Source organism: Martes martes (genome assembly GCF_963455335.1).
Source record: "Martes martes genome assembly, chromosome: 9".
Classification (NCBI taxonomy): Eukaryota; Metazoa; Chordata; class Mammalia; order Carnivora; family Mustelidae; genus Martes; species Martes martes.
Window position 1 is genome coordinate 61316754 of NC_137896.1, and position 24807 is coordinate 61341560.

The window sequence follows — 24807 nt, forward strand, 5'->3', positions numbered from 1 at the left end:
TAGAGGCTCCTCCTTCCACTTTAGCAAGATCAGCTCTGCTTTTCTTCTGTATGGGAGGATCCCACTTTGCCTTTTATTTGAAAAAAGATTTCCGCTACCAAAAGAAGGCTTTGAGAACCACTCCTCAGGGATGATTTGTCACTGTACTAAAATTGCTACAGATAAAATTGCTTTCATACCTCTTATAATGTAGAATTGGGGTAAATTTTCCAAAATCTAAAAATGCTTATTAGTGTAACAACTGTAATTTCTTTTTTTTTTTTTAAAGATTTATTTATTTATTTGTCAGAGAGAGAGAGAGAGAGAGGAGTGAGAGTGAGCACAAGCAGACAGAGTGGCAGGCAGAGGGAGAAGCAGGCTCCCTGCCGAGCAATGAGCCTGATGTGGGACTCGATCCCAGGACGCTGGGATCATGACCTGAGCCGAAGGCAGCTGCTTAACCAACTGAGCCACCCAGGCGTCCCACAACTGTAATTTCTTATGTAGCCTTTTTTGGGGTAAGACTTCTGAGTGCAATTTATAGGATTTTATGTCCTTAGCAGCCATGTATAAGTATAAATTCAGCACAGCTAAGTTAAAATTTTAGCTTCTACAAAGCATTGAAATGGTTCGTATCAGAAATGGTTAAGTGGTTAAATTGTAAGTAAGTAAGAAAGCTGAAAGCTTATTTGGTGCCCATGATTTTGTCCCACTTATCACCCAGTAGCAAAAATTTCTTGAGTTCTTACTCTGTGCTCCATGCTGTGCAGGCTTTGTGTAGATTCTGAAGTGTTAGAATCCACACAAGAAGTTGTATGGTCAAGGGACAAGAATAAAACGAACAAACAATATGAGATTAAACTTGTGTAAATCAGATAGTAAGTGTTATTAGAACTCAGAGGGGTAGGAAAGCTGGAAGGGGAATGATCTGTAAAGGATTCAGATCGGGAGTGTGAGATTTGGTGAGATGAAGGGAAAAGGGAAAGACATGCATGATGAGATAATGAAGGAAGCTATAGAAACTGAAGGGAAGGTGGTAGTTTTGTAATTTGGAAGGGAACAACCAGTATAGTACAGAGGATGCATGCTGGCTATTAGCTAGGCTCCATAAATTACTGACATTTTCCTTTTGAAATGAATATTGTTTCCCTGCAGAACTGTCTTCTGGTATTGATAAGGTCTCTAGAAAACAAAAGTGCAGTCATTGAAAACTCTTTCCCACATTGTTACCATAGTATTCCTAATGGCATTCATTTCTTTTAGCTTTTTAGTTTGAAATTGTTAAGCAGTGAAAACCAGTAGAAACATTATAGATTTGGATTGATGATTTATCCAGCTTTGAACTGTGTTTCTGATAATGATATATTTGGGGAAAACATTATCATCTGATTCTGATTGTGCAGTTAGTTCTGCCATAGTATGGCATGTGCATTCCTAGAAGTCCCTGCACTATGCAAAATTGGATGCTAAAAAACACAGAACTTATGGGAAAGGTGGGATTGAGGCATAACACTCAAAAACCCTGACAATAACTCCTAAAAAAGACAGGAACTTAATAAAAATGGTAGTATAGTTTTGTACATGTTAAATAGTTAAGAAATAGATAAACATTATAATGAATATGGTCCTTTTCCTTGGGGAAAAAAACAAAAAAAACCTGAAATTTGCTTTTTGGGAGTAGCGTGGGAAGAGTTGCCACTGGTAAGTTATTATGAAGTCGTAAAGGAGGGTTGTTAGAAATCTGATGGGAAGTTAAGGACTGGATGTGGGAGGTGTGACTCATACAAATGAGGGAAACCAAGGGAGCTGGGAGCTGGGGTTTGTTTTTTTTTTGTTTTTGTTGTTGTTGTTGTTGTTTTATGTTTCAATTTTTTATTTAAATTCCAGTTAGTTAACATATAGTGTAATATTAGTTTCAGGAGTAAAATTTAGTAATTCATCACTTACATACAGCACCCAGTGCTCCTCACAGGTGTTCTCCTTAATGCCCATCCCCCATTTATCCCCTCACCCTGCCCTGCCCACATCCCCTCTAGTAACCCCGGGAGATGAGTTTTTTTAAAGTAGTATTGAGATAAAATTCAAAGACCATACACTTTGCCTATTTAAAGTGTACAATTCAGTGGTTTTAATATATTCACAAGAGTTGTGCGGCCGTCATCACAGTAAAGTTTAGAATATTTTCATAACCTCAAGAAAGAAACTTCATACCCTTTAGGTATCACTTCCTTATCCCCTCTCCCCTAGCCCTAAGCAACCACTAATCTCTTTACTGTTTCTATAGATTTGCCTGTTCTAGACATTTCATAAAAATGTTATCATATAAAATGTGGTATTTTGTGATTAGCTTCTTTCACTTACCCATAATATTTTCAAGGTTCATCTATGCAGTAGTTCATTCCCTTTTATGACCAGGTAAGATTCCTTTGTGCGGCCGTATACCACATTTTGCTTATCCATTCATCAACTGGTGGACATCCACATTGTTTCTACTTTTTGCTATTATGACTAAGGAGCTGTAAGCATTTGTATACAGGTTTTTGTATGGACATAATGTTTTTAGTTTTTTGAGTATGTGCTTAGGAGTGGAATTTCTGGGTCTTATGATAACTTGTTTGAGGAACTGCCAGTTTTCCAAGGTGGATGCACCATTTTACGTTCCGCAGCAGGGTATGAAGGCTACAGTTCTCCTGCATCCTTGCCAACAGTTGTTATTATCTGCCTTTATGATTATTGCCATCCTAATGGACATAAATTGTTATCTCCTTGTGTTTTTTATTTCCATTTCCCTACCAGCTAATGATGTCAAGCATCTTTTCATGTGCCTATTAGTAATTACATGTCTTCCTTAGAGAAATATCTCTTCAGATCCTTTGGTTATTTTTGAGTTGGGTTATTTGTCCTTTTTTTACTATTAAGTTGTAGGAGTTCTTTATATATTCTAAATACAAATCCTTTAGCGTATACATGATTTGCACATTCTTTCTATGGGTTATCTTTTCACTTTCTTCATTGGGTCCTTTGAAGCACAAATGATTTTAATTTTGATGAAATCTTATTTATCAGTTTTTGTCTTTTGTTGCTTGTGCATCTTTAAGGGTCCTATCTAAAAATCCATTGCCAGATCCAAGGTCATAAAGATTTACTCCTATGTTTTCTTCCAAGAGTTTTATAGTTTTAGGATTTACATTTGGGTCTTTGGTCCATTTTGTATTATTTTTCGTATACAGTGTGAGGTAAGGGTCTACTTTCATTCTTTTGCATGCAGCTCATCAGTTATCCCAGCACCTTTTGTTGAAAAGGCTATTCTCCCCCTTTGAGGGATTTTGGCATCCTTGCCAAAAATCAGTTGATCATAAACACATGATCTTTCATTGTTTTTCCATTGACCTATATGTCTATCCTTATGTCAGTACACCACTGTTTTGATTATGTGATAGATGTTTGGGGGATGTGCACATTTTGTGTTTTCATACACTGCTAAGTGCCATTGGGTGCAGTTTTTATGTGTTCACTTTGTGTTTTTCAGGTGAAATTGCTCATATTGTTCCCTAATAAATCAAACTAGAACAAATTTGCATGTTTAAAATAAGCATTATAGCAGAACTGGCTATACATATAAATGCCTAATATTTTAAAATTGAAAAAAAATCAAACTTCAAAACTCAAGGGAAACAGAGAAACTACCCTTCTCTTAGTAACTTACCACAAATTTAATATGTATATATTTTCTAATTCTGCTTTAACCCTATTTCTACATTTAGCCTGAAGTATACCTTGCAGCATGACTGTTATTTTCTGCTGGGTTAAAAAGAGCTTTTTAAAAAATTTATTATAAAAAAAAATTTATTATAAAATTCAACTTTTGGATACTTTGAGATTTGCAGAGTTAATTTGTTGTCACCTTGTTTTCGTACCTATTGGCATTTTATTCCTTCTCAGAAGGATCTATAACAAAGTAAAACTAAAAATTATAGGAAGGGGAATACCATTTTCCGGCTAGCAAGCAAACTGACAAAGATCTGTGAGTTTCATAATACATAGTGTTAAAGGTTTGAGGAGGTAGTGCCAATGGGAATACAAATTCGTTCAAGCTCTGTGAAGGGCAGTTTGGTAATATTTGTAAAAATAAAAAATACCCATCTTTGACCTAGCAGTTCCACTTCTAGGATCTTATGCACTAGGTATATTTTCATACCTACAAAATATTGAATGTGTAAGATTACTCATTGTAGCTTTGAAAACAGCTTAAATATCCTTTAATAACGGATGGATTATGTTAAATCTAGTGTAGCTAAAAAACAACAAAAACCCAACCATTTCTTTATTTACTGATACGCTGTTAAGTGGAAAAAAGCATGGTGAAGAAATGTATGTAGGATGCTACCATTTATGTAAAAAGTGGGCAGGAAAGAATAGATATACCTGTGTATCTTTGGAAGAATACATGAGAAACTGATAAAAATACTGGTTATCTCTGGGGAGGGGGTCTGAGAAGCTAGGGGACCAGCTCAGAAGACTTTGCACCAACTAACTACCCTTTGGTGTCTTTTGAAATTTAAACCATAGTAATACACTACCTAGTCAAAATGAAAATTATAATAGGTTAGGTTTTGTCAATAGTAAGCTTATTTGGGGGTTTGAAAGTTAGGCCTGTATCAAGAAGTTTTTAGATTTCTTTTATGCCACCTAAACTTCGGTAGACTGCAAAAATAGCCTTCAAAAATTTCTAACATGCAACAAGATAATAGCTCAGTTGCTGGAGGTCTATAGCTAAAAACAATCAATTTGTAATATAAAACAGTTAACATCACACAGGGAGGGGCATGAAATAGTAATATGCAAAAATAACAACTTTTAAAGCATGTTCATGTGTCTTATAGCGTTTAAATTTCACAGCAGTCTGGTAAGATACTTCTGTTTTCACAGTTTTCTAGGTAAAGATACTAGAAAGCTGACAGGTTTAGTGATTTGCCCAAGCCCTGGAATAGCTAGTAAGCAGCAGAGCTGGGACTTGAATGCAGATCATCTGATAGGACAGAAGGTTTTAGAAGACCACACTGAGGGTTAGAAAATGAACTCCTGTCTTCTCTTTGTAGTGGCCCAAGTGATCTTAGAGAAGCTATTCATTTAACTTCAGAGATCCTCATGTGTAATACTGTTAGAAGAATACTAATAAACACTTCGCAGGGTTGTTATCAGAACTGACTGAGATAAATGAAATCAAATAGCAAATGCTTAAGAAATGTTTGTCAAATGGATTAACAAATGTCAGGGAGCATTTTTATATTTCATTCTTCCAATCCTGGCCGCTGTTTGTCTTAGTACCTCTTCCTGGTTTAGGTAGCAGACCAAGGAGTACAGGGCATGGACAACCATGGAGAAGGAGGAAATTTTTTCAGTTGGTTTAATGTAAAATTAATTTGAGCTTTGTCGTGAGAGAGCAACTTAAGTCTTCATGTCTCCACCATCCCAGGCGTTATTTCAGTTTCTTCCCTAGCATTTTTATCACACTTTAAGAATTTCGCATAAAAAGCATGTCAAATTTTGAATGAGTTAAGGGAACAGTTAATTTGATAGGTTAACTTGTTTAATGTTGGCCTTCTTAAATGTTCACTGTCAGGCAAAAATATTTTTAAAATGCAAAGATCTGGTGGTTCTGAAGCGATAATATGAAATACTCACACAACTTGTATATTATTTCAGAATTGTCCCAGTACACAGTTAGCATTATTTATATTGAGTCACAACTTTGGTTTCAGAGAATTGGAGGTTATACTAACATGAATAATACATTTTGTTTCTACTCAATAATTATTTACAACAGAAATTAAAGTTTTGATTTGAAGTCCTTACGCTCTAGTTCTAATTCATTAAAAGTGCATAAAATACTTTGATTAAAGATTTTAGGACTTTAAATATTTTTATCCCTTATTCTGTGTCTTAGCCTATAAAACACAGAAGAGTTTTTTTGTTTTGTTTTGGTATTATTGAAATACAACTAAAATGTTCAGAACGAACAGGCCAGTTTTGAATTGGGCTTACATCTTGCTCAGTATGGAATCAGTATAAATGTTTTATACTTTTCTATGCAAAATAAGGACTATATCCAAATTGTTTATTTATTTATTTGCATGATTAATATTGAATAGATGATAACCCGATGAAGACTGAGAAATATAAAAGCTTTGATCCTCAAGAACTGTGTAGGAATTCTGTCCCAAGAGTTCTGTTGCTGTTGAGATTTAATACTTAACTAAATGACATAAATGACACTATTTTAACAAGACTTTTCCTTAAAGTAAATAATGAAGTTATTCTAGATTAAAAAAATACAAAGGAATGCTATTTTAAAGAAACCTGAAGGTAGAAAAATTATTTGGTCTCTTAACTTATGCCAACTTCTATTTGGTATTTATTACTGAGCATACTTAATGTGTACTAGTATAATTCAGTTTGTTACCTTGCTGTTATAATTATTGTGGGGTTTTTTTCCTTTTGTAGACTTTCTTACAAAAGAAAGTAATATTCTGACTACCTTAAACCTATATTTTTCATTGGAATTTGCTTTTTGATTTATCAGTTCTTTTATGCTGTTTTTCATGTTTTAACTTAGGATCTGACCACTTTTGGTGAACTGAAAAACTTGAATTTCTGAATAGGTTCCTGAATTTGTGGTTATCTTGCCAAGGTCAAGATAGTAAGACCTGTTTGTTTAGATAAAGACAGCAGGCATTTTTGGTCATCTTTCATGGAAATCGATTTTATATTGAAAAAACCACCGAGGACATTTAAAAATAAAAAAGATAGCAAATGACCAAAAATTTATACATTATTAAAAAAGGGTAATTTAGCCATGATAAGGGTATGAAAATTTAGTGGCAAAGAGGCACTGGTCTTAATATTCATTCAGTAGGGGAGTCAAGTCCTGTAAAATATCTCTAGCCACCAGGAGGAGTTAGTTGTGTGGGGTCTCCTTTTTAGATGACGACCTGAATAGTTAAAAGATCAGCTCCATTTGAAGAAGCATTGTTTTGATGACAGCCTATCTAAGCCACAGTGCTCACTGTTAGCTACCCCAGGCACCTGATACAATGTCTAGAACATAGTAAGCATTCAGCATGGTCTATTTCAATTAATGTTTGATAGGATGAATTTCAGTGGAGGCAAATAATATAGACAGTTACTTGGAGCTCATCGTCATGAAGTTTGATCTGTAATATTGTTTTAGTTTTCAAGTTTGTCCACAGGGTGGTGAGCCATTTATTCTAGTCTCAGCCCTCTTTACTATGTATACATTCCTTAACTATGAAAAAATTAACCCCAAAACATAGAATTTAGATGACTTTGTCATGGAAACTTACAGAAGGGGAATAAACCAGTGTCAGCGCTGCTATAAATTAGTTAATAGAAAAGAATTTATTTTTTATCTTGTTTATTACAAAAGAATATATAGTGTAAAAACGCAAATAATAGAAAAATATAGAAGGCTAAAAATCCTATAATCCTATCAGAGAAGCAGCCATTGTGACAGATTTTAGTCTAAGCTTGTCCACGAGTATCACATATTTGCAGTTTATACTATCACTGCTTTATAACTTCTTTTTTAACTTATTAAGAACGTTGTTAGCTGTATGTGTGTATAATCAACCTCTTTTTGCGTAATGTCCTTAGTATATCTTCATCCTTAAGTAAGAATACTGCCATTTACATTCATTTCAACAATCGGGAAACTGATCATCTGACAGATAGAGATTGTATGGTTCTAGACATAGAGAGACAGTCACAGTGTAACTGTGCTTCTACAGAGAGACAGTCAAAGTGTAACTGTGCTTCTCACTGAGTGTCCTGGTTCTTAGCCTCAGGCTGTTAGTGAGATGGCAGCAACTCCTCTCCTTTGAGCCTCCTAAGCTAATCACTGGGAGAGAGAATGGAATCACCATGATTTAATTAGTCTGTTCATCAGGGGTGAGATGAATGTTGGGCAAGCATCCCCTGTACCATGGTTTATTTAATTTCCTACTGAAGATTATTTTCAAGAATTTAAATAATGTTATTCTGACATCTTTGTACCATATAATTTTATATACTTGTACAATAGTTTCTGTAGACTAGATTCCTGGTGTGGAATTCCTAGATCAAAAGAAGTTGACAGAGACTGCCCAGCTAAAGTTTTGATTTGAAGAATATGAACTTAACCTACCAATAGAGTGCTGTTTCCCTAATTCCCAGTCAGGGCTGTTTCCTTTTTATCAATTTATGAGGGCTGCTGCCTACTGGGCTCTGTCAAGGGGCCAGACTGCTACCACTGTAGCTTCATCTGATTTCTAATGGGATGCATAAGCTCTGGTTAGAAATTTTTGGATGTTTGATCTGTCGAGCAATTTATTAAATTTCAACAGAATATTACTGATTAAATTGCACAGATAGCATTTCCCTTATGTTGCCTCCCTGCCTCCATTCTTTTCTTCTGCCTCAGGTTGTAGAAAACTGAGTAGCAAATAACATCCAGTCCTCAAATGCAGCTTCAAGACAGGAAAAATTGGTGCTAGTTAAGGTGGGAAGACAGTTTTAAAGATAATTCACTCATTGTATCTGAGCAAATATGTAGTGTGGGCAGTGTGCCCATGCAAAGTGCGAGCAAAATGAAAAGAAATGGCATGGCAACCCTAAAAACACATTGTAGAATAATAAGAAAAAGGCACGTGGAAGACCAAAGAATCCAGTCTGGAAGAAAATAGTACCCAGGGGAAAAAAACAAACTCTACACGGTTTGTCATAGAAAAGTGTCATTAAGAGCATAAATTCAATAAAAGCTCAAAAATAAGATGATGAAAAAAAATGAGGTGGAGAAGGAGATTGTAGAATTAATGAAATAGAATGAGAATCCAAACCACACCACCACAGGTCATAAATTAGAAACAGATAAATTAAGAAATCAAGTTCTAGCTTGGAAGAAAGGTTTGAGCCAATCAGAATGAAAGAGGTAGGGAAGAGTAAAGCAGTTAGAAAAGAAATGATAAATGCAGAGAACAAAGGAGATGAACTTAAGACTAGCTACTGTTCCTAAAATAACAAAACAGGAAGTAATTCAAAATTTGATGGAAGACAGCTTCCCCAAATGAAGGAATCGTGCAGTTTGCACATTAAGGGGACTCACTACATTAAAAAAAAGTAGTTGCAAATTAGGGTTACAGTGAACAAAATAGGAGCACTATAAAAGTAATATAAGCAATAGACGTTAGACAGCAGAGGAAGGGAAGATGGAATAAATACAATTCTACCCCCACCTACTCTGGCTGGCCCCAGATCCTACAGCTGTTTGGTACAGTCTCTTCAGGGAATGAGGATTAAATGAAATTCTACGTATTGAATGATGAATCCTCCCATGCCTAGTCCTTTTCACTCCTTTGGCCCAGAATACCAACAGCCAGGCTAGGCAGGGTGTAGAAGTACTTTCAGGGAAAAAATGGCACAAAAGAAAAACCTACAGTTACTGACATTTGAGGGTTCTCTGAATGGCAGGGTTCCTATTCACTCCCTGGTACAGTGAATCCCACAAGGAGACTCGTGCTGCTCATGCACAGTGAACATCTAGTCATCTGTTTAGTGTGCTTCTTTTTTGTTGTTTTTTTAAAAAACATACCTTTATTGAGATACAACTTCATACCATAAACCCCACCATTTCAAGTATACAATTCAGTGGTTTTTAAGTATAGACACAGCTTTGTAACCATCACCACAACCTAATTTTAGAACATCTTACCATGCCAAAAAGAAACTCTGCCCATTAGCAGTCCCCCTCCTACCCACCCTGGCACACCCCCTCACCCCCTTCCCAGGCAACCACTAAAATACTTGCTGTCTCTCTAGATTTGCCTGTTCTGAACATTTCATATAAAATATTTTACTTTTAAGTAGAATGAGAAATGAACAATCATTAGGCGTTTCAGGCACACCTCTAAAGTGAAATGCAGAAATGAAAACAAAAAAGAAACTCAGTAGAAACAAAGGTGATATAAAAACCAGAAGATAATTCTAAAAAATGTCTGTTGTTTTATATCCATAAGACATGAACAGGAGACAGTCAAAAGGAATATTCAGGGAACAAGAAGGCTCTTGGAAATTAAAAAATACGAGAGAAAGAAATTCAACAGAAATAGAGACAAAAAGTTTAAAAGTTCCTTTAATCAAACAGAAAAGGCAAAAATATGGAAAATGGATTAAAAGGTAAAACAAAATCAGAGGGTTAATTCCAAATGGTAGTATTCCCAGCAAAAGAGTAAGAAAAAGACAATCTTAAGGGATCTGGGCAGAAAAAGCAAGTCTTTAAAAAGAAAATGCCAAGAACCAAAAGACTTGACATTATTGATTAAGAAGGCCCATGGGTTTCCAGCATCCTGGCTGAAAAGACACCCACTCCAAGACATAGGGTTGTGAAATTTTAGATAACCAAGAGCTAAGAGAAAATTCTAAAGGCTACCAGAGAGGACAGTGGAGGGAGGAACATCTTACCTAGAGAGGAGTGGGAGCCAGAATGTCTGAACTTTTCATAGTGGGAAACATAAAATAATGGACCAATCCCTTCAAAATTCTGAGGCAAAATGATTTCCAACAGTTACAGTCAAGTCCTTTTTAGACTTTAAACAATCTTTAAAATCTATTTTACCCTTTCTCAGGAATCTACTGAAGGAGGTACTTTAAAAAAAAGAAAGAAAAATGAGAGTATAAGAAAGTCTTGGGAGTTTAGGAAGCAGGACACCGAAAAGCATTGAGAGAGGCAAAGGGAATTCATAGGATGATGGTGTAGGGAACAGGACAGCAGCTATGCCTCAGGCCCAGAGAGCGGCCAGTCCAGCTCGGAGAACGTGAGGTGCCTCCAAAAAGAAAGACAGAAGGAAAACAGAGCACAAGCAAGTATTTAGAGGTGATGTTTAGTTTCTTTGGAATATTTGAGGATGGTTTAGTGACAGGTACATAAACAAATGGAGGATAAAACAAGGCAGTTCTTAATATCCAAAGAACATGAAAAAATTACTATAAAAAAAGAAATATGACTGTGGTTTACTGTCTGGTTCAGCTGTCATGAATGTTTTCATGACCGTAATGATGTAGATACTTTGCTATTGATTCAGCCCAGAGGAAATGTTACCATGCAGGAGGGGATGATGAGTCAGGGAGAAATGGGTATGTGTTGATGGCAGGCTTGTGGGAAAAGGGTACTAAGTCCTCTCCTTCCAGTGTAGAAAGCAGGGAGTAACTATGTCTTAAAAAGTCTGTACCTAATGTATGATCTTTACATTTTGAGGTACATAGAAGAAATAGTGAAGAGTTTATAGTGTCTGCCTTGGGAGCAGAAATCAGGAAGGAGTGGAGAGGGATGTAGGGAGGAATTGGTAGTACGTGTCACCCTCTGATTGTGTTCTGGGACCTTGAAGGTGTTGATATATATTATGATTTTGATGAATATTAAATTTTAATTTTACAAAGATAGGCTACAGAGTTTTTCTATTTTTAAAACTAGGCCTTAGGTCCATTTTTTAAAATATTTATTATGTGTAAGATCAACCCCTTTGGATACATGAAACAAAATAGAGGACAGCTTCTTATGTTTTTGCACATTTTGTAACTGATGGTCTTAGTGTGCTATAAAAATGAAAAATGTGCAGGCATCTTGCCCCTTAGCCCAAGGAACTTGGAACTTAGATGTTAGATAAGCCATGTACTGGACCCTTATTGAAGCATAGCTCTGATCGTATCTGCCTTGATTTAAAACCTTCAGTGGCTTCTTTAGTGTGACTTTTCAGGTTTTTCCAAAATCCTAACTCTAAATCTACCCCAATAAGATACTGCTTCACACCCACTAAGGTGGCTGGGATCAGTAATAACAAGAATTAGCAAGGGTGGGGCGAAATTGGAATTCTTACACATTGCGAGTGGCAATAAAGATGGCTCAGCTGCTTTGGAAAACAGCCTGACAGTTCCTTTAAAAGGTTAGACATAGTTGTCATACGACCCAGCAATTCCTTTTCTTGCTGTATCCCCAAGAAAAATCAGAACATACGTCCATACAAAACTTGTATGTGACTATTTATAGTAGCATTATGCATAGTGGCCAAAAAGCGAAAACAACTCTAATGTCCCAGGAAGTGATGCATGGGAAAAACAAATGTGATTATATCCATATAATAAATTATTATTTGGCAATAAAAAAGAAGGAAGTATGCTGCAAAAGTGGATGGATCTTGAAAACATTATGCTAAGTGAAAGAAGCCAGTCACAAAAGACGATGTATGATTCCATGTATATGAAATGTTCAGAATAGGCAAATCCATGGAGACAGATAGTAGATTAATGGTAGCCTAGGGCTGGAGGGAAGGGAAAATGGGGAGTGACTGCTAACGGGTAAAAGGGTGTCGTTTTGGGATGATGGTTGCACAGCTATAAATACACTGAAAAACATTGGGTTGTGCACTTTAAACGTGTGAACTCTATGGCTGGGGAAAGGTTATCTGGGGCAGATTTTCACTGTATTCAGCGAAAATGTTATTTTTAAAAATCCTAACTCTAACCTACTTTTCCAGCCTTGTTTCATCTTCTTCACTCAGCCTCAACCAATCTTACTTTCGTTCTTTTTACCTGCAGTGCGAGTCTTTCTCCAGTTCATCAAGCCCAAATGCCACTGGTTCTTCCAGTTCTGGCGGAACTTCCTCTTCCACAAAATGGAAGAAGTAAACCCCTCCCAGCAGAAAGTAAACCTTGCTCTCAACCTCTCCCAGACTTTATGTCTCTAGACACATTATGTATTGCAACATATAGGAGTTGGGTGTTAAGTGAAAACTAGCCAACATCTGACAGCCACAGATGGTCAAAAATAACCCTAGGAAATCCTTTAAATTGCCCGAACAGTACAGTTACCTCTTTACGTTAAACTCATCAGGTTTTTTTTTTTCCCCCTCCGAGATTGAAACGGCTCTCTGTCTTGTTGAATGCTGTCTAAAGAAATTGACTTGCATTTTTAGGTGTTATATAAAATAAAAAAGAGCGATAACAATTGCCTAGAAAGTAATAATGAATTTGGACCTATAGTGATTGGCTCCAATCTTCTTCCAGAAAATCGATTTCAAGAGCTGAAGTTCTTATCTTTTGTAGGGTGGGGGAGGGGCAGTAATGAGAGAGACAGTTGATGGAGGGATTGGCTTATGAACTGACGTGTCATTTGGGGCTACTTTAATTCAGTGTATATTTTATGTGTCTGGCCTGTTTCTAATGAAAGAAATCCTCTAACAAAACAGATGTCTTCAGTAATACCCACACTTGCTGGAAGAAACTGCCTTTCATAAACTTGATAATAAGTCAACCTTGAATTTTAAACAACTGAATATTTGGAACCCGACATACTATATTGTGGTGGGGTTTTACTTTTCTGTAACCAGACTCATGCTCCACATGGCTGAGTGGTCACACTCTGAGGGGCAGAGAATGGCAGAATTGTGTCTTTTCACCTTTATATTCTAAGATACACACTTAATAAATAAGAATGGTAGGCAAAATTGCTGGATCTTTTGAAATCTTTTGCTCTTTCTCTACCCCTCTCCCACCAAATAGAGTTGATCTGTTTAAATGAAATGTGCCATAGGAAGGACTAGTTGAATAAGTGACGGTCGCTCCATGTAGTGGAGTACTAGTATAGCTGTTAACAAGGCAAAACAAAATAGCAAAACTGGGTTTATAACATGATGCATTTGAGTTTTGATAAAGGATGGATACATCCTTTATCATATGCATATATCATTCCAAACATATTTGTGCATGCATAAATTATGTCTGGAAGGATATGTACTCTGTTGGTAATCGCAGCTGCCACTGGGGAGAGGAACCAGAGTTGATAAGGGTGGGAGGAAGACTTAGCTTTCATTGCAAATGCTCTTTCCGATTGTTTGACTCTCACCATGTGTACATACTACCTTTCCAACTGAAAAACATTTATATCATCTTCCTAATTGGTTGTTAGTAGTTCAGGGTTAAGTAGATATCAATTCGAGCTGGTTGTAAAATGAACAGAACCTGTATGTGTAGTGTTATTGGCACTACTTTTTGATTCTCTAGCAGCTAAGAGAGATATCACCAGTGATTTACATATTTGTGTTTTACAGAGTTACATCCATTTGGGAGAACAGTCTTCAGATCACTACAATTTCTAGCTTTATAGGAACATGGCTTGGAGCCTTTCCTATTCCACTCGATTGGGAGAGACCATGGCAGGTTGGTTTCAGCTGCTTAAAGCAACAAAATAAATGGACAGTGATGGTGAAACTGATGAAGCTAACCAGTATGTCTGTATAAATTGTGTTGTTCAGTTAAGTAGGGATCCAGTTCCCTCTGTCACCATAATCTAGGCGATTTCATACTGGCCACAGGGCCCATAGGCATCTGGATCAGCCCTGTTCTGTCTTCTGGGCACTGTTCTCTTCATGTGTAGGTGAATAAATAAGCTTAGCTTGTGATATTTATAGGAGTCTTTAAAAAACAGAATAGAAGTTATAGGAATTTCCTGTTTTCAACTCTGATACTCATTGCCTTTGTGGTCTTAGATGCGTATCTTCCTAATTTGATTTATGGCCAAGTTGAATGTTGATTTTGAAGTATTTTTTAAAAGCGTAGAGCAAAGTCGGTTTTGAAATAGGGGTACGTGATGTTGAAGGAAGCTCATGAACATCAGGTTTTTTATTTCCGATCAGAGTAGGATATAGCTAATAAGCTAGATAAAGCACTATGAGGTAAGTGTTCTTTTTATTCCCATTTTACAGATGAGGAAACTTATTCCTAGAGGATATGTATTATTTCCAAGATCACTGAACTAGTAATGAATATATCTTTGTCTTCATTTTTAATGACTTCTATAGTATGCCATTACACAGTTACCCCTAAATTTATTTAACAGATTCACTGCTGATCATTTAGGTTATTGCCAGTATTTCACTATTCTAGACAGTGCTGGGATAGATACCTTCGAATCTATATTTTCATGCATTTTTCAATTATTTTCTCAAGATAATCTCTCCCAAGTGGAACTGTAGTATTAAAAACTAAATATACGAGTGAAATAAGTCAAGCAGAGAGAGTCAATTTTCATATGGCTTCACTTATTTGTGGAGCATAACACGGAGGACATGGGGATTTGGAGAGGAGAAGGGAGTTGAGGGAAATTGGAGTGGGAGATGAACCATGAGAGACTATGGACTCTGAAAAACAATCTGAGGGTTTTGAAGGGGCGGGGGGTGGGAAGGTGGGTGAGCCTGGTGGTGGGTATTATGGAGGGCACGTATTGCATGGAGCACTGCGTGTGGTGCATAAATAATGAATTCTGGTACACTGAAAAGAAATTTAAAAAATTAAAAAATTTTTTAAAAATTAAAAAAAAACCTAAATATACTTTCTTTTTTCAACACAAAGAGCATGGTTTTCCTATAACAAAGACAGTATGTATTTATTTAGAAAATTTAAGCAACATCAGTAATTATAAAGAAGAAAGTAAAAATTATCAAGTATCTAACCATCCAGAGGCAACCCTCATTTCATTTGCATTTTGGTGATAATTTGTGCAGTTCTTTCTCCGTATGTATAACTATAATATATATGTCATTTTAAACCACCCTGTCCACAGTCACTTCATTGCTAAATCAAAGAAAGACTTTTAAGACTTTACTGTCGGGACTTCTCTGAGCACTAACTCACTGGAAACACTTTCCCTGCTTGAAACTCTTTTCTTGACTTTCTGCAACAGCTGTGTCCTTTTCCTTGTCTGGTTTCTCCTTCTCAGTCTCCCTGTGAACTTCTTTTGGACCATCTCTTCCTAAAACAGCAGTATTCTCTTGATTTCCGACATCTTTGTTCTCACTATTCCTGCACGACCTCCTCCGTTGGCCATGATCGCAATTAAATTATGGCTACCGAAGCCCAAAGCTTTATTTCCTCCCCCCCAGACTTAAAAATGCAGCAGGGTGTTCCTCTTGAGCCTCCATAATCACCTTAAACTTAACATGCTTAAAATGTGGCTTTTTCTCTCTCCCCCTGTAATGTAAGGAGCACTCTCATTCACACATTTGCTTGGGTCAGAAACCTACGAGTCATCCTTAATACTGCCTTCTCCTTAACAGCTCAGGTCTAACTGGTCACTGGTCCTTTTGATTTTAGTTTAGTGTTTTTTTGTTTTGTTTTGTTTTTTCCACATCTCTTGGATCTGTCTTCTCTCCATTTACATTTAATTCTCTAACGTGTACAAGTGTGTCTCATCTCGTTTGTGTCTTCCCTGCAAACCACTCTTTACATAGCAAAATACACACCTGATCCTGTTGTTTCTCCAGCTCGACAGTTCCGGTGACTTCCTCACTGCTTGCCTTAAATCAAGGCGGGAGTCCTTTGGCATAATTTATAAGGTGTGATCTTTCTTCTACTAAGATGTGTCGTACGTGTTATTCAGCTCCCAGCTCTTTCATATACTATGTGATTTGAACAAGTTAACTGTAAAATGGAGGTAATAGCAGTTGTGAGGATTAAATGAGATCATTTGTAAGAAATGTTAGCTATTTTAAATTACAGTTACCATTCTTATTTATAAGTCTTTGGAAAATAGTACTGTCATTTCCTTAAGATAAATTTTTTTTTAAGATTTTATTTATTTATTTGTCAGAGAGAGAGGGAGAGCAAGCAAGCGAGCACAGGCACAGTGGCAGGCAGAGGCAGAGGGAGAAGCAGGCTCCCTGCCGAGCAAGGAGCCCGATGTGGGACTCATCCCAGGATGCTGGGATCATGACCTGAGCTGAAGGCAGCCGCTTAACCAACTGAGCCACCCAGGCGTCCCTCCTTAAGATAAATTCTTTTTTTTTTTTTTTTAAGATTTTATTTATTTATGTGACAGACAGAGATCACAAGTAGGCAGAGAGGCAAGGGAGAGAGAGAGGGGGAAGCAGGCTCTCCGCAGAGCGGAGAGCCCGATGTGGGGCTCAATCCCAGGACTCTGGGATCATGACCTGAGCTGAAGGCAGAGGCTTTAACCCACTGAGCCACCCAGGTGCCCCTAAGATAAATTCTTAAAGTAGAATTGCTGGATATGCATTTTGGTGTACTCCTTAATCCCCATCCCCATTTCCCCTATCCTCACAACTCCTTCCCCTATGTAACCATCAGTTCTCTATAATTAAGAGTCTGTTGCTTGGTTTGTCTTTCTCTTTTTTTTCTCCTTTGTTTTGTTTCTTAAATTCCATATACGAGTGAAATCATACGGTATTTTTCTTTCTCTGACTTACTTCACTTAGCATTCTACTCTCTAGCTCTATCCATGTTGTTGCAGATGGCAAGCTTTCATTTTTTTTATGGCTGAGTAATGTTCCATTGTATATACCACATCTTCTTTATCTGTTCATCTGTTGATGGACACTTGGACTACTTCCATAATTTAGCTATTGTAAATAATGCTGCTATAAACGTAGGGGTGCGTGTATCCCTTTGAATTAGGGTTTTTGTATTTTTGCGTAAATACCCAGTAGTGTGAGTCCCAGATCATAGGGTAATGCTATTTTTAATTTTGGGGCAAAGCTCCATACTGTTTTCCATTGGCTGTGCCAGTTTGCATTCCCACTCACACTGCATAAGGGTTCTTTTTTCTCCACATCCTGACCTACCCCTGTTATTTCCTGTGTTGTTGATTTTAGCCATTGTGACAGGTGTGAGGTAACACCTCTTTGTAGTTTTGGTTTGCATTTCCCTGATGATGAGTGATGTATATATTGTCATTTTTAATCCTTTTTTTTTTTCTGTCAACAGTATGTTATGGAGCTCACTCCTTGTCAGTGAAAATTTACATACAAGTAATGTTCCATTATTTGAGTAAAATCATATATCAGTTTATTAATGAATATTTAGATTATTTATAGTTTCACATTTATTGATTTACTATTAATTATGGTGATTATCATATTTAAACATAATCTTTACATATTTGCCCAGTTTTCTCAAGTGATGTGTGTCTCACTTTCCAAAGGCTTTTAAGGGATTTGGATTATATGTCTTGCACTAAATGCCTACTTTTAAGTCCATTCTTTGTTCTATTAGATGTCATGTCTCCTAGACAGACAGGTTGTTCTTTTACATTCGATAAGTCTGGTGGGTTTGCCCTTCGCTGTAACAGTCCTTTATTGTATATTATAGAAATCCCTGGAGGTTGGGGTATCGCTAATACCCTTCTCAAGGTTTTCGTACTGATAAAGGTATCTTTTATACTGGGAGATGCAGATCTGTTTGTACTCAAGTTACCATCTTACGGAACTTAATTTCATTCAGTAGTGTCAGTGATTTCTAAATCGGAGCAGGATAATCAGAATCATTAGATAGTACATATAGAAAATTGTGTTTTAACCTGCATTAGATTCATTACTTTCAGATATATGCAATTAAGTCTAAATACAAAGTATTGGCACATAAAGCACCATGGGCTATAGCTTTAGTGAGTTGGTAAGGTAATGTATGATTAACATGTCAGTTTGCATATAGATAGAATATTTTAGAGTGTTAATGTTTGATATTTTACAATATATACAATGCAATGGCTAAATCATAAGCTTATAAGACTATGTAGAAGTAGAAACTGAATTATGGGGAGTAGATGTACCCAAATCTGGGTTTAGGTATGCATAGAAAATACATGTGTTAATGATTTACAATAGATTTATCTGTTTTGGATTGTTGAGGCTGTTAGCTACTGACTCAGACTTTTCTACCTCTGCGCTTGTTCACAATAAGAGGTAAGCTGGATCCAAATTGATGGGTGCACTTTTTTAAATTAATGTGAAGTTCCCATTTGAATTACTTTTTAAAAAAAAGACTTTCTAGCTAGCTTATTTATGTAACAAGTGTTGGTCTTCCTTAAGAATGTTTTTGATTCGACTGGACTATTACTTGTTCTTTGTCTTTACTGTCAGGTTGTTTTCGGAGTGTTCTTAGTTAATGACCTATGTATTCACTATGACCTTTTAAAAATTATGATACATGCTGTTGGTGGCATGATAGAACTAATGTAATCATCTTTATTCATATAATAATCACCTGGCCCTCTCTCTCTTAGCAGTTACTTGCTGATAAACTAGGGAAATGATGAGGCTTCTTTGTTTTCCTTCACTTTTTAATCTCAAGCAAGGTGTTTTGTTTTGCTCTGTTTTTCCTAAGTAACTACCTAAAGTCAGTACTCGGTGTGGCTCATGATACTGACAGACTCTGCCAGAGTAACAATAAACCTGAAAAAGAAATACAGTGTTGCTTCAAAATGGAGATTTTTCTTTTTCTTTTTTTTTTTTGGCGGGGGGGGGGGGGTGGTTCTAGAGCAAAATTTCATGAGAAGAGACTACTCAATGTACTTAATATTATCTAAAATATAACATGTTTAAAGAAGAGATTTTAGTTCTCTGTTCTTCTAGCCCAGTACAGATACGTTATGTTTATGATAAAGCAAGCTCCTCTGGATTGTGATATGGTTTTATTTATATTCTAGTCAGAGAAACAAGAGTATCCAGTTAAGGATTTCCTCTTTAAAAACACACACACAAACAACCCCACAAAAACTTCTACATGTATTAGTTCAGTTCCCTCTACTTTGAACTCAAATCTGACTCTGTATAAAGTTCCAGAGGCCAAACATAAACTTAAAATGATGTGAGTTTCAAAATGATGCAGTTTCAAGCTTAGGGGTTTTTTTTTATATCATTTCATCACCAAATGATTGGAAGACCCATTGAAAATAGGTAATCCCAAAGAAAAAAAGTTTTTTCATTTACTAAAGGAGTTTTAAATAATTTTAAGTAATGACAAGTGACAAAAGATAGTAGGCATCTCTATAGTTAGAGGAAGCCTTCACTTTGTAGGAGGCAGCAGAAGGATTTGATTAAAGAGAATATGGTAGGGTGGCTACCAGTAACCTTATTGGTAATTTTTGTTGTTTTTTAAAAAAATATTTGCAAGACATTCCGTGCCATAATTACTTGTCTTAAATATCAGTGAGAAAACAAACATTAAAAATGCCCATAACCCAGATAGCCTTCACTCCCAGAAAATGCTGATTTTTTTTAGTTACTGACAAAATAAACATTTGTGGAAAACCTGTGTACATTATAATTATTTGCTGTAACTAAATAGCTAATTAGTAAGTATTTAAATTCTTACTGTGTACAAAGCATGTATTCAATTGAAGTATAACAGGTATTTTGATATTACACAGGACTGGAATTTAATTATTTGATAATAATTTAGATTCAGATTTAATATGCTCTGAGTTTTATAGAATGGTTATGTGCTTTTCATCTGGAAAAATGTCTTATTTCCTTTAACAGAAATGGGCCAGTATTTGGGGCACCTGGGTGGCTCCAGTGGGTTAAGCCTCTGCCTTTGGCTCAGGTCATGGTTTCAGGATCCTGGGATCAATCCCCCCATGGGGCTCTCTGCTCAGTGGGGAGCCTGCTTCCCCCTGTCTCTCTGCCTGCCTCTCTGCCTACTTGTGATCTCTGTCAAATAAATAAATCTTAAAAAAAAAAAAAATAGGCCAGTATTTTATGTTGATAAAAAAAACTAATGGAAGTTTAGGAAATGTTGTTGGTTATTCTGAGCAAAGGAAATTTGCCATGCAGTTTTTAAACCCACTTGTTTTATTACTTGATAGACAGATAACATGATGATTAAGAGCTCTGGCATCAGATTACTAGGTTCAAATCCTGGCTCTGCCGCTTACTAGTGAGGATTAAATAATATAATCCGTCTAAAGCACTTAGTTCAGAACTTGACACACAGTTACCGCTTAATCAATGTTATATGCATTTGTGATCTATAAAAGGAGTCATTTAATGACTTTTTAGCATTCCAAAAAAAATGCAGATTCCATTATTTGGGTTCTCAAAGTATTAGAGGAGAGTGCATTGATTGCCTCCTTGTGTTATTTATTCATTCTGCCTAACAGTCCTTCAGTTGGTAGAGTGGATTGTTTAATTCATCTTTTTGTTCTTTGGTATGTAGGGTATTTGGATTTGACATAATTTTCAATTCTGTCCAACATCTATCTTAGATGGCAATAAAAAGAAAATATAAAATGTGTAGATCTTTTACTAGGCATGGGGCCTGGCACTGTCCACGGGTAACTTAATCCAAACAAGTGTAGTGCAAGGTGGGTTGTTTTTTTTTAGCTTTATTTTGTTTCAGTGTTCCAAGATTGATTGTTCATTTAACACATAAGAATGTCGAAGTGTGGGGAGAGGAGTAGACATCTTGCTCAACATCACTGGGCTGATAAAAGGAAGCCTTAGGATCCAAACCTGATTCTTTTCCTTACCGGGAACTCTGAAACGTAACTGTTCTTCCTGTCCCTTTTCCTTTTTCTTCCTTCCATCCATCTTTCCTTCCTTCCTTCCTTCTCTCCTTTCTTCCTTTCCTTTTCTTTCCTCTTTCCTTTCCCTTTTCCCTTTCCCCTTTCCTTTTCTCTTTCGTTTGTTCTCTCTCTCATAGTTTAGATCTCTTTGGAAAAGCTTGAGTAGTTACTGTATTGCATTTCTTCCCACACATAAGAATTTCATATATATGCCATGACCACTGTGGTGTATGTATTTTAGACCATAAAATTTAATACATTTGTAGGAGAGAATTTGAAGTTACTATGCAAAAGCTTTTGTGCCTAGAAAACCCACAACTGCCTTTAAACTCTGGGCTTGAGTGCTGCTGTCTCTAAAAATGTTATTGAACCAGATAATCACATCTCTTTTGAGTGTACTTATTTTCTATAAAGTTAAAAAGCAAAATTGATTTTAAGACTTTTTTAAAGCAATTTAAAATTGTTTAAAAATATTTGTACTTATTCCCGTAACAGATAATTAAGGCATCGTTATATGTTAAAATCTTTGTTTTCTTTAGTTTTATCAGGTTACAAATTTACTATTTGTGAAAAATGTATATTCATTTTCCAAAGTCACAGATGCTATAGATAATTCTTCCATAAATTAAAGCTAGAGAGCACAAGGATTATTGGAAATATTGCTAGAACGAGGGATAAAACTAAGATCATGCATTTAATTATTGAAGAGTGGCACGTCTTTAGGCTAATTGGTATTTCTTTTATCAATATATGTATTTTATCAATATAACACTATATAGACAGACCAAAATAAGTATTAACTTATATGAATTTTATTTGAATATGATTTATGTTTCAAGCATGGGAAAAGAAAACCTGTAATACTTGACAGAAAATGGTTTTGTATTTAAAAGGTGGGTTCATTGTATGGTAAACATGCTGATAATGCTCTGCCAGCAGCAAAAGAATGGTGCTAGCCAGGCTATCGTATTTGTACGATCTTGACCATGTATTGATCTTGACCATGTATTGTCACTTTCGCAAAAACTTCCAGATTGGAGACCACACACCTCTCTGCAAATAGCTCTTCCTAAATCTGTGCTCTTGGTCATGGGAGAGTGTAGAGTGCACCTGGAATGGTGCGGATTTACCACCAGAGAAATGCGTCCATATGAGTAAATTCATCTATAATGTACTCCCACACTAAACAATAGCATTTGCTTTAAGAAAATCTAGCAAAACACTTCACTTAACAACCAAATACAGAGTAAAATATAAATCATCATTTAAAGCCAGTATAATTGTCAGCAGGCTTTGAAAGATGAATTTGATCTGTCCTGCAACACACATTTGTGATAAGCACAATAAACATTAAAAAGTAGCTTGTGAGAAGTTTAAAACTAGCTCCCTTTTATCTGAAAGAGCCAGTAATCCTAATGACTATGAGTTGTTCTCACAACTCACACCGTTTCCAGGTTTTCTGATCTGCAACCAGATCAGTTTCCCTGTGGTATCTGTGACATCATGTACCTTTACAAAAATGATAGCACTTATTTTTTAAGAATTTGTGATTTTAATATCCAAAATCAAATCTTAGTTTCAATTTAACTGCTTGGTTTTTAGTAGGGGCTCAATAGTTTTGAATGAATGGAGTTTGAATGAATAGAGTCATTCATAGGAGACTATTAAAAATGACACAAATGTCTACCAAGTGGTTGGTTTAACTAAGTGGTTGGTTTTGTACTTACACTTCTTTAAATTTATGAAAAATGACAGCAAGGAACAGGAATTGCCCTTCTATTCCTGAGGTGAGGCTACATATGATTAACATAATGCAGTGTGTTGTGTGGCTTTTGAGAGTTTTCTCATTAGCTTTATATTCCCCAGACATTCCATATGAAGGATGGCATGTATTAAAGAGGATTACCAGGACAAGGGAGTAGTTCCTACAGAATGTATTCCTACAACATAACATTGCTCATGAATTATTTGTTCTAAATCTCCACTTCTAATTATCACCTATTAGTGTCAGTTACCTAAGAAATATATTGGTGATCACATAAGTTTAGTTTTTTCAAGGTAAAACATATACAGAATAATAACTGATGCATGGTACTTTACAGCTTTAATAACAAATAGCCCTACATTTTAAGTACAAGAGGGAGTATTACCCCTGTTTTGCACATTGGGAAACGGGCTCAGATGGGTCAGTGATCTGGTTGAGGCCACACAGCCAAGTAAGTGGCTGACCTGGCTCCTCAGCTCAGCCCCTTCTCAGTCCACTGATTGTGCTCCTTCCCAGAAAAGCAAAGTAAAGCTTTTAAGTGAAATAGGAGGTATTTTTAAAAGGAGCCCAATGTTTTTATACATTTGTTTTAAAACTTTCATTGAATATCTGAAAGTGGCATCAGAAGAAATTGTCATCTAATTTGAAATACCTGATCATCATTTTAAGAATCCTGCAATAGCTTGTAAATTGCTGTACTCAGTGACATACTAACCAGCTGTTCCATGGTCATGTCAGGAACTTTGTGGGTATCATTTCAGTGACAATACAAGATTAAAGACCTACCTGCATTTAATACATATTAAAGGAACGGAATACTGTGCAGACTATAATTAAAATAGATTTAATTAAGCCTTTTACTCTCAAATCATGTAACAAATAAATTACTGAATACATTACTGAAATTGATCCTTAAAATTCTGAACCAAAATGTAGAGGGTCATTGTATTACTTAGATCAACCAGAACAGTTAATAAAAATATTTCTTAGGGTTGAATGATGAAGAATACAGGGATTCTTAACCAGGAGTCTATAGATGGGGTCTTTGAGCCCATAAAATGGTATAATATATACATATAAAATCTATGGATCATGTTTGACAAGAAGGAAACATGAATTCTGTCAGATGTAGTTTTTATTTTTAGTTTTTTGGGGGAGGGGATGGGGAAGAGGGAGAGGAAGACAAGAGATTCTTTAGCAGGCAGGCTCAATCTCATGACCCTGAGATCATGACCTTAGCCAAAATCAAGAATTGGACGCTTAAATGACTGAGCCACCCATACACCCCTAGATGTAGCTTTTTAAAGTACAATTTAAAATTTGGGGAGGAATTTTTTTTTTAAAGATTATTTATTTATTTGACAGAGATCACAAGGAGGCAGAGAGGCAGGCAGAGAGAGAGGAGGAAGCAGGCTCCCTGCTGAGCAGAGAGCCCGATGCGATGCGGGGCTCCATCCCAGGACCCTGGGATCATGACCTGAGCCGAAGGCAGAGGCTTTAACCCACTGAGCCACCCAGGTGCCCCTGGGGAGGAATTTTTTAATAGCAGATTTAGAGATGGTGTATTTGGGGAATGATGGTAGTCTAGATTATAATGACAACTTATTTGTGTCTATTAGGAATATGGACTAAAAGATTATTAATAGCTCAGTACTAT

The 24807-nt window shown here is 36.2% G+C and overlaps 2 protein-coding genes across 6 annotated transcripts in view; one reads left to right on the forward strand and one right to left on the reverse strand.

The window, feature by feature from the left end:
* The window catches only part of PIGF (phosphatidylinositol glycan anchor biosynthesis class F), a 114876-nt gene that overhangs the window by 85635 nt on the left and 4434 nt on the right, over window positions 1–24807 (forward strand). For 3 of the 5 annotated variants that reach the window (XM_080813745.1, XM_080813747.1, XM_080813746.1), the window contains one exon: window positions 14136–14244. The exons of 1 other annotated variant lie outside the window; for it this stretch is intronic. In XM_080813745.1, the coding sequence (XP_080669871.1) occupies window positions 14136–14244 (109 nt within the window). Of the gene's footprint in view, window positions 1–14135; window positions 14249–24807 lie in introns of all 5 variants that reach the window. One more of the 5 variants, XM_080813749.1, reaches the window with a different exon arrangement.
* RHOQ (ras homolog family member Q) overlaps window positions 14680–24807 on the reverse strand; it is a 50887-nt gene continuing 40759 nt past the window's right edge. The window contains exon 5 of the mRNA XM_080813752.1: window positions 14680–16503. Within this exon, the coding sequence (XP_080669878.1) occupies window positions 16459–16503 (45 nt within the window). The 3' untranslated portion in view covers window positions 14680–16458. The remainder of the gene's footprint in view (window positions 16504–24807) is intronic.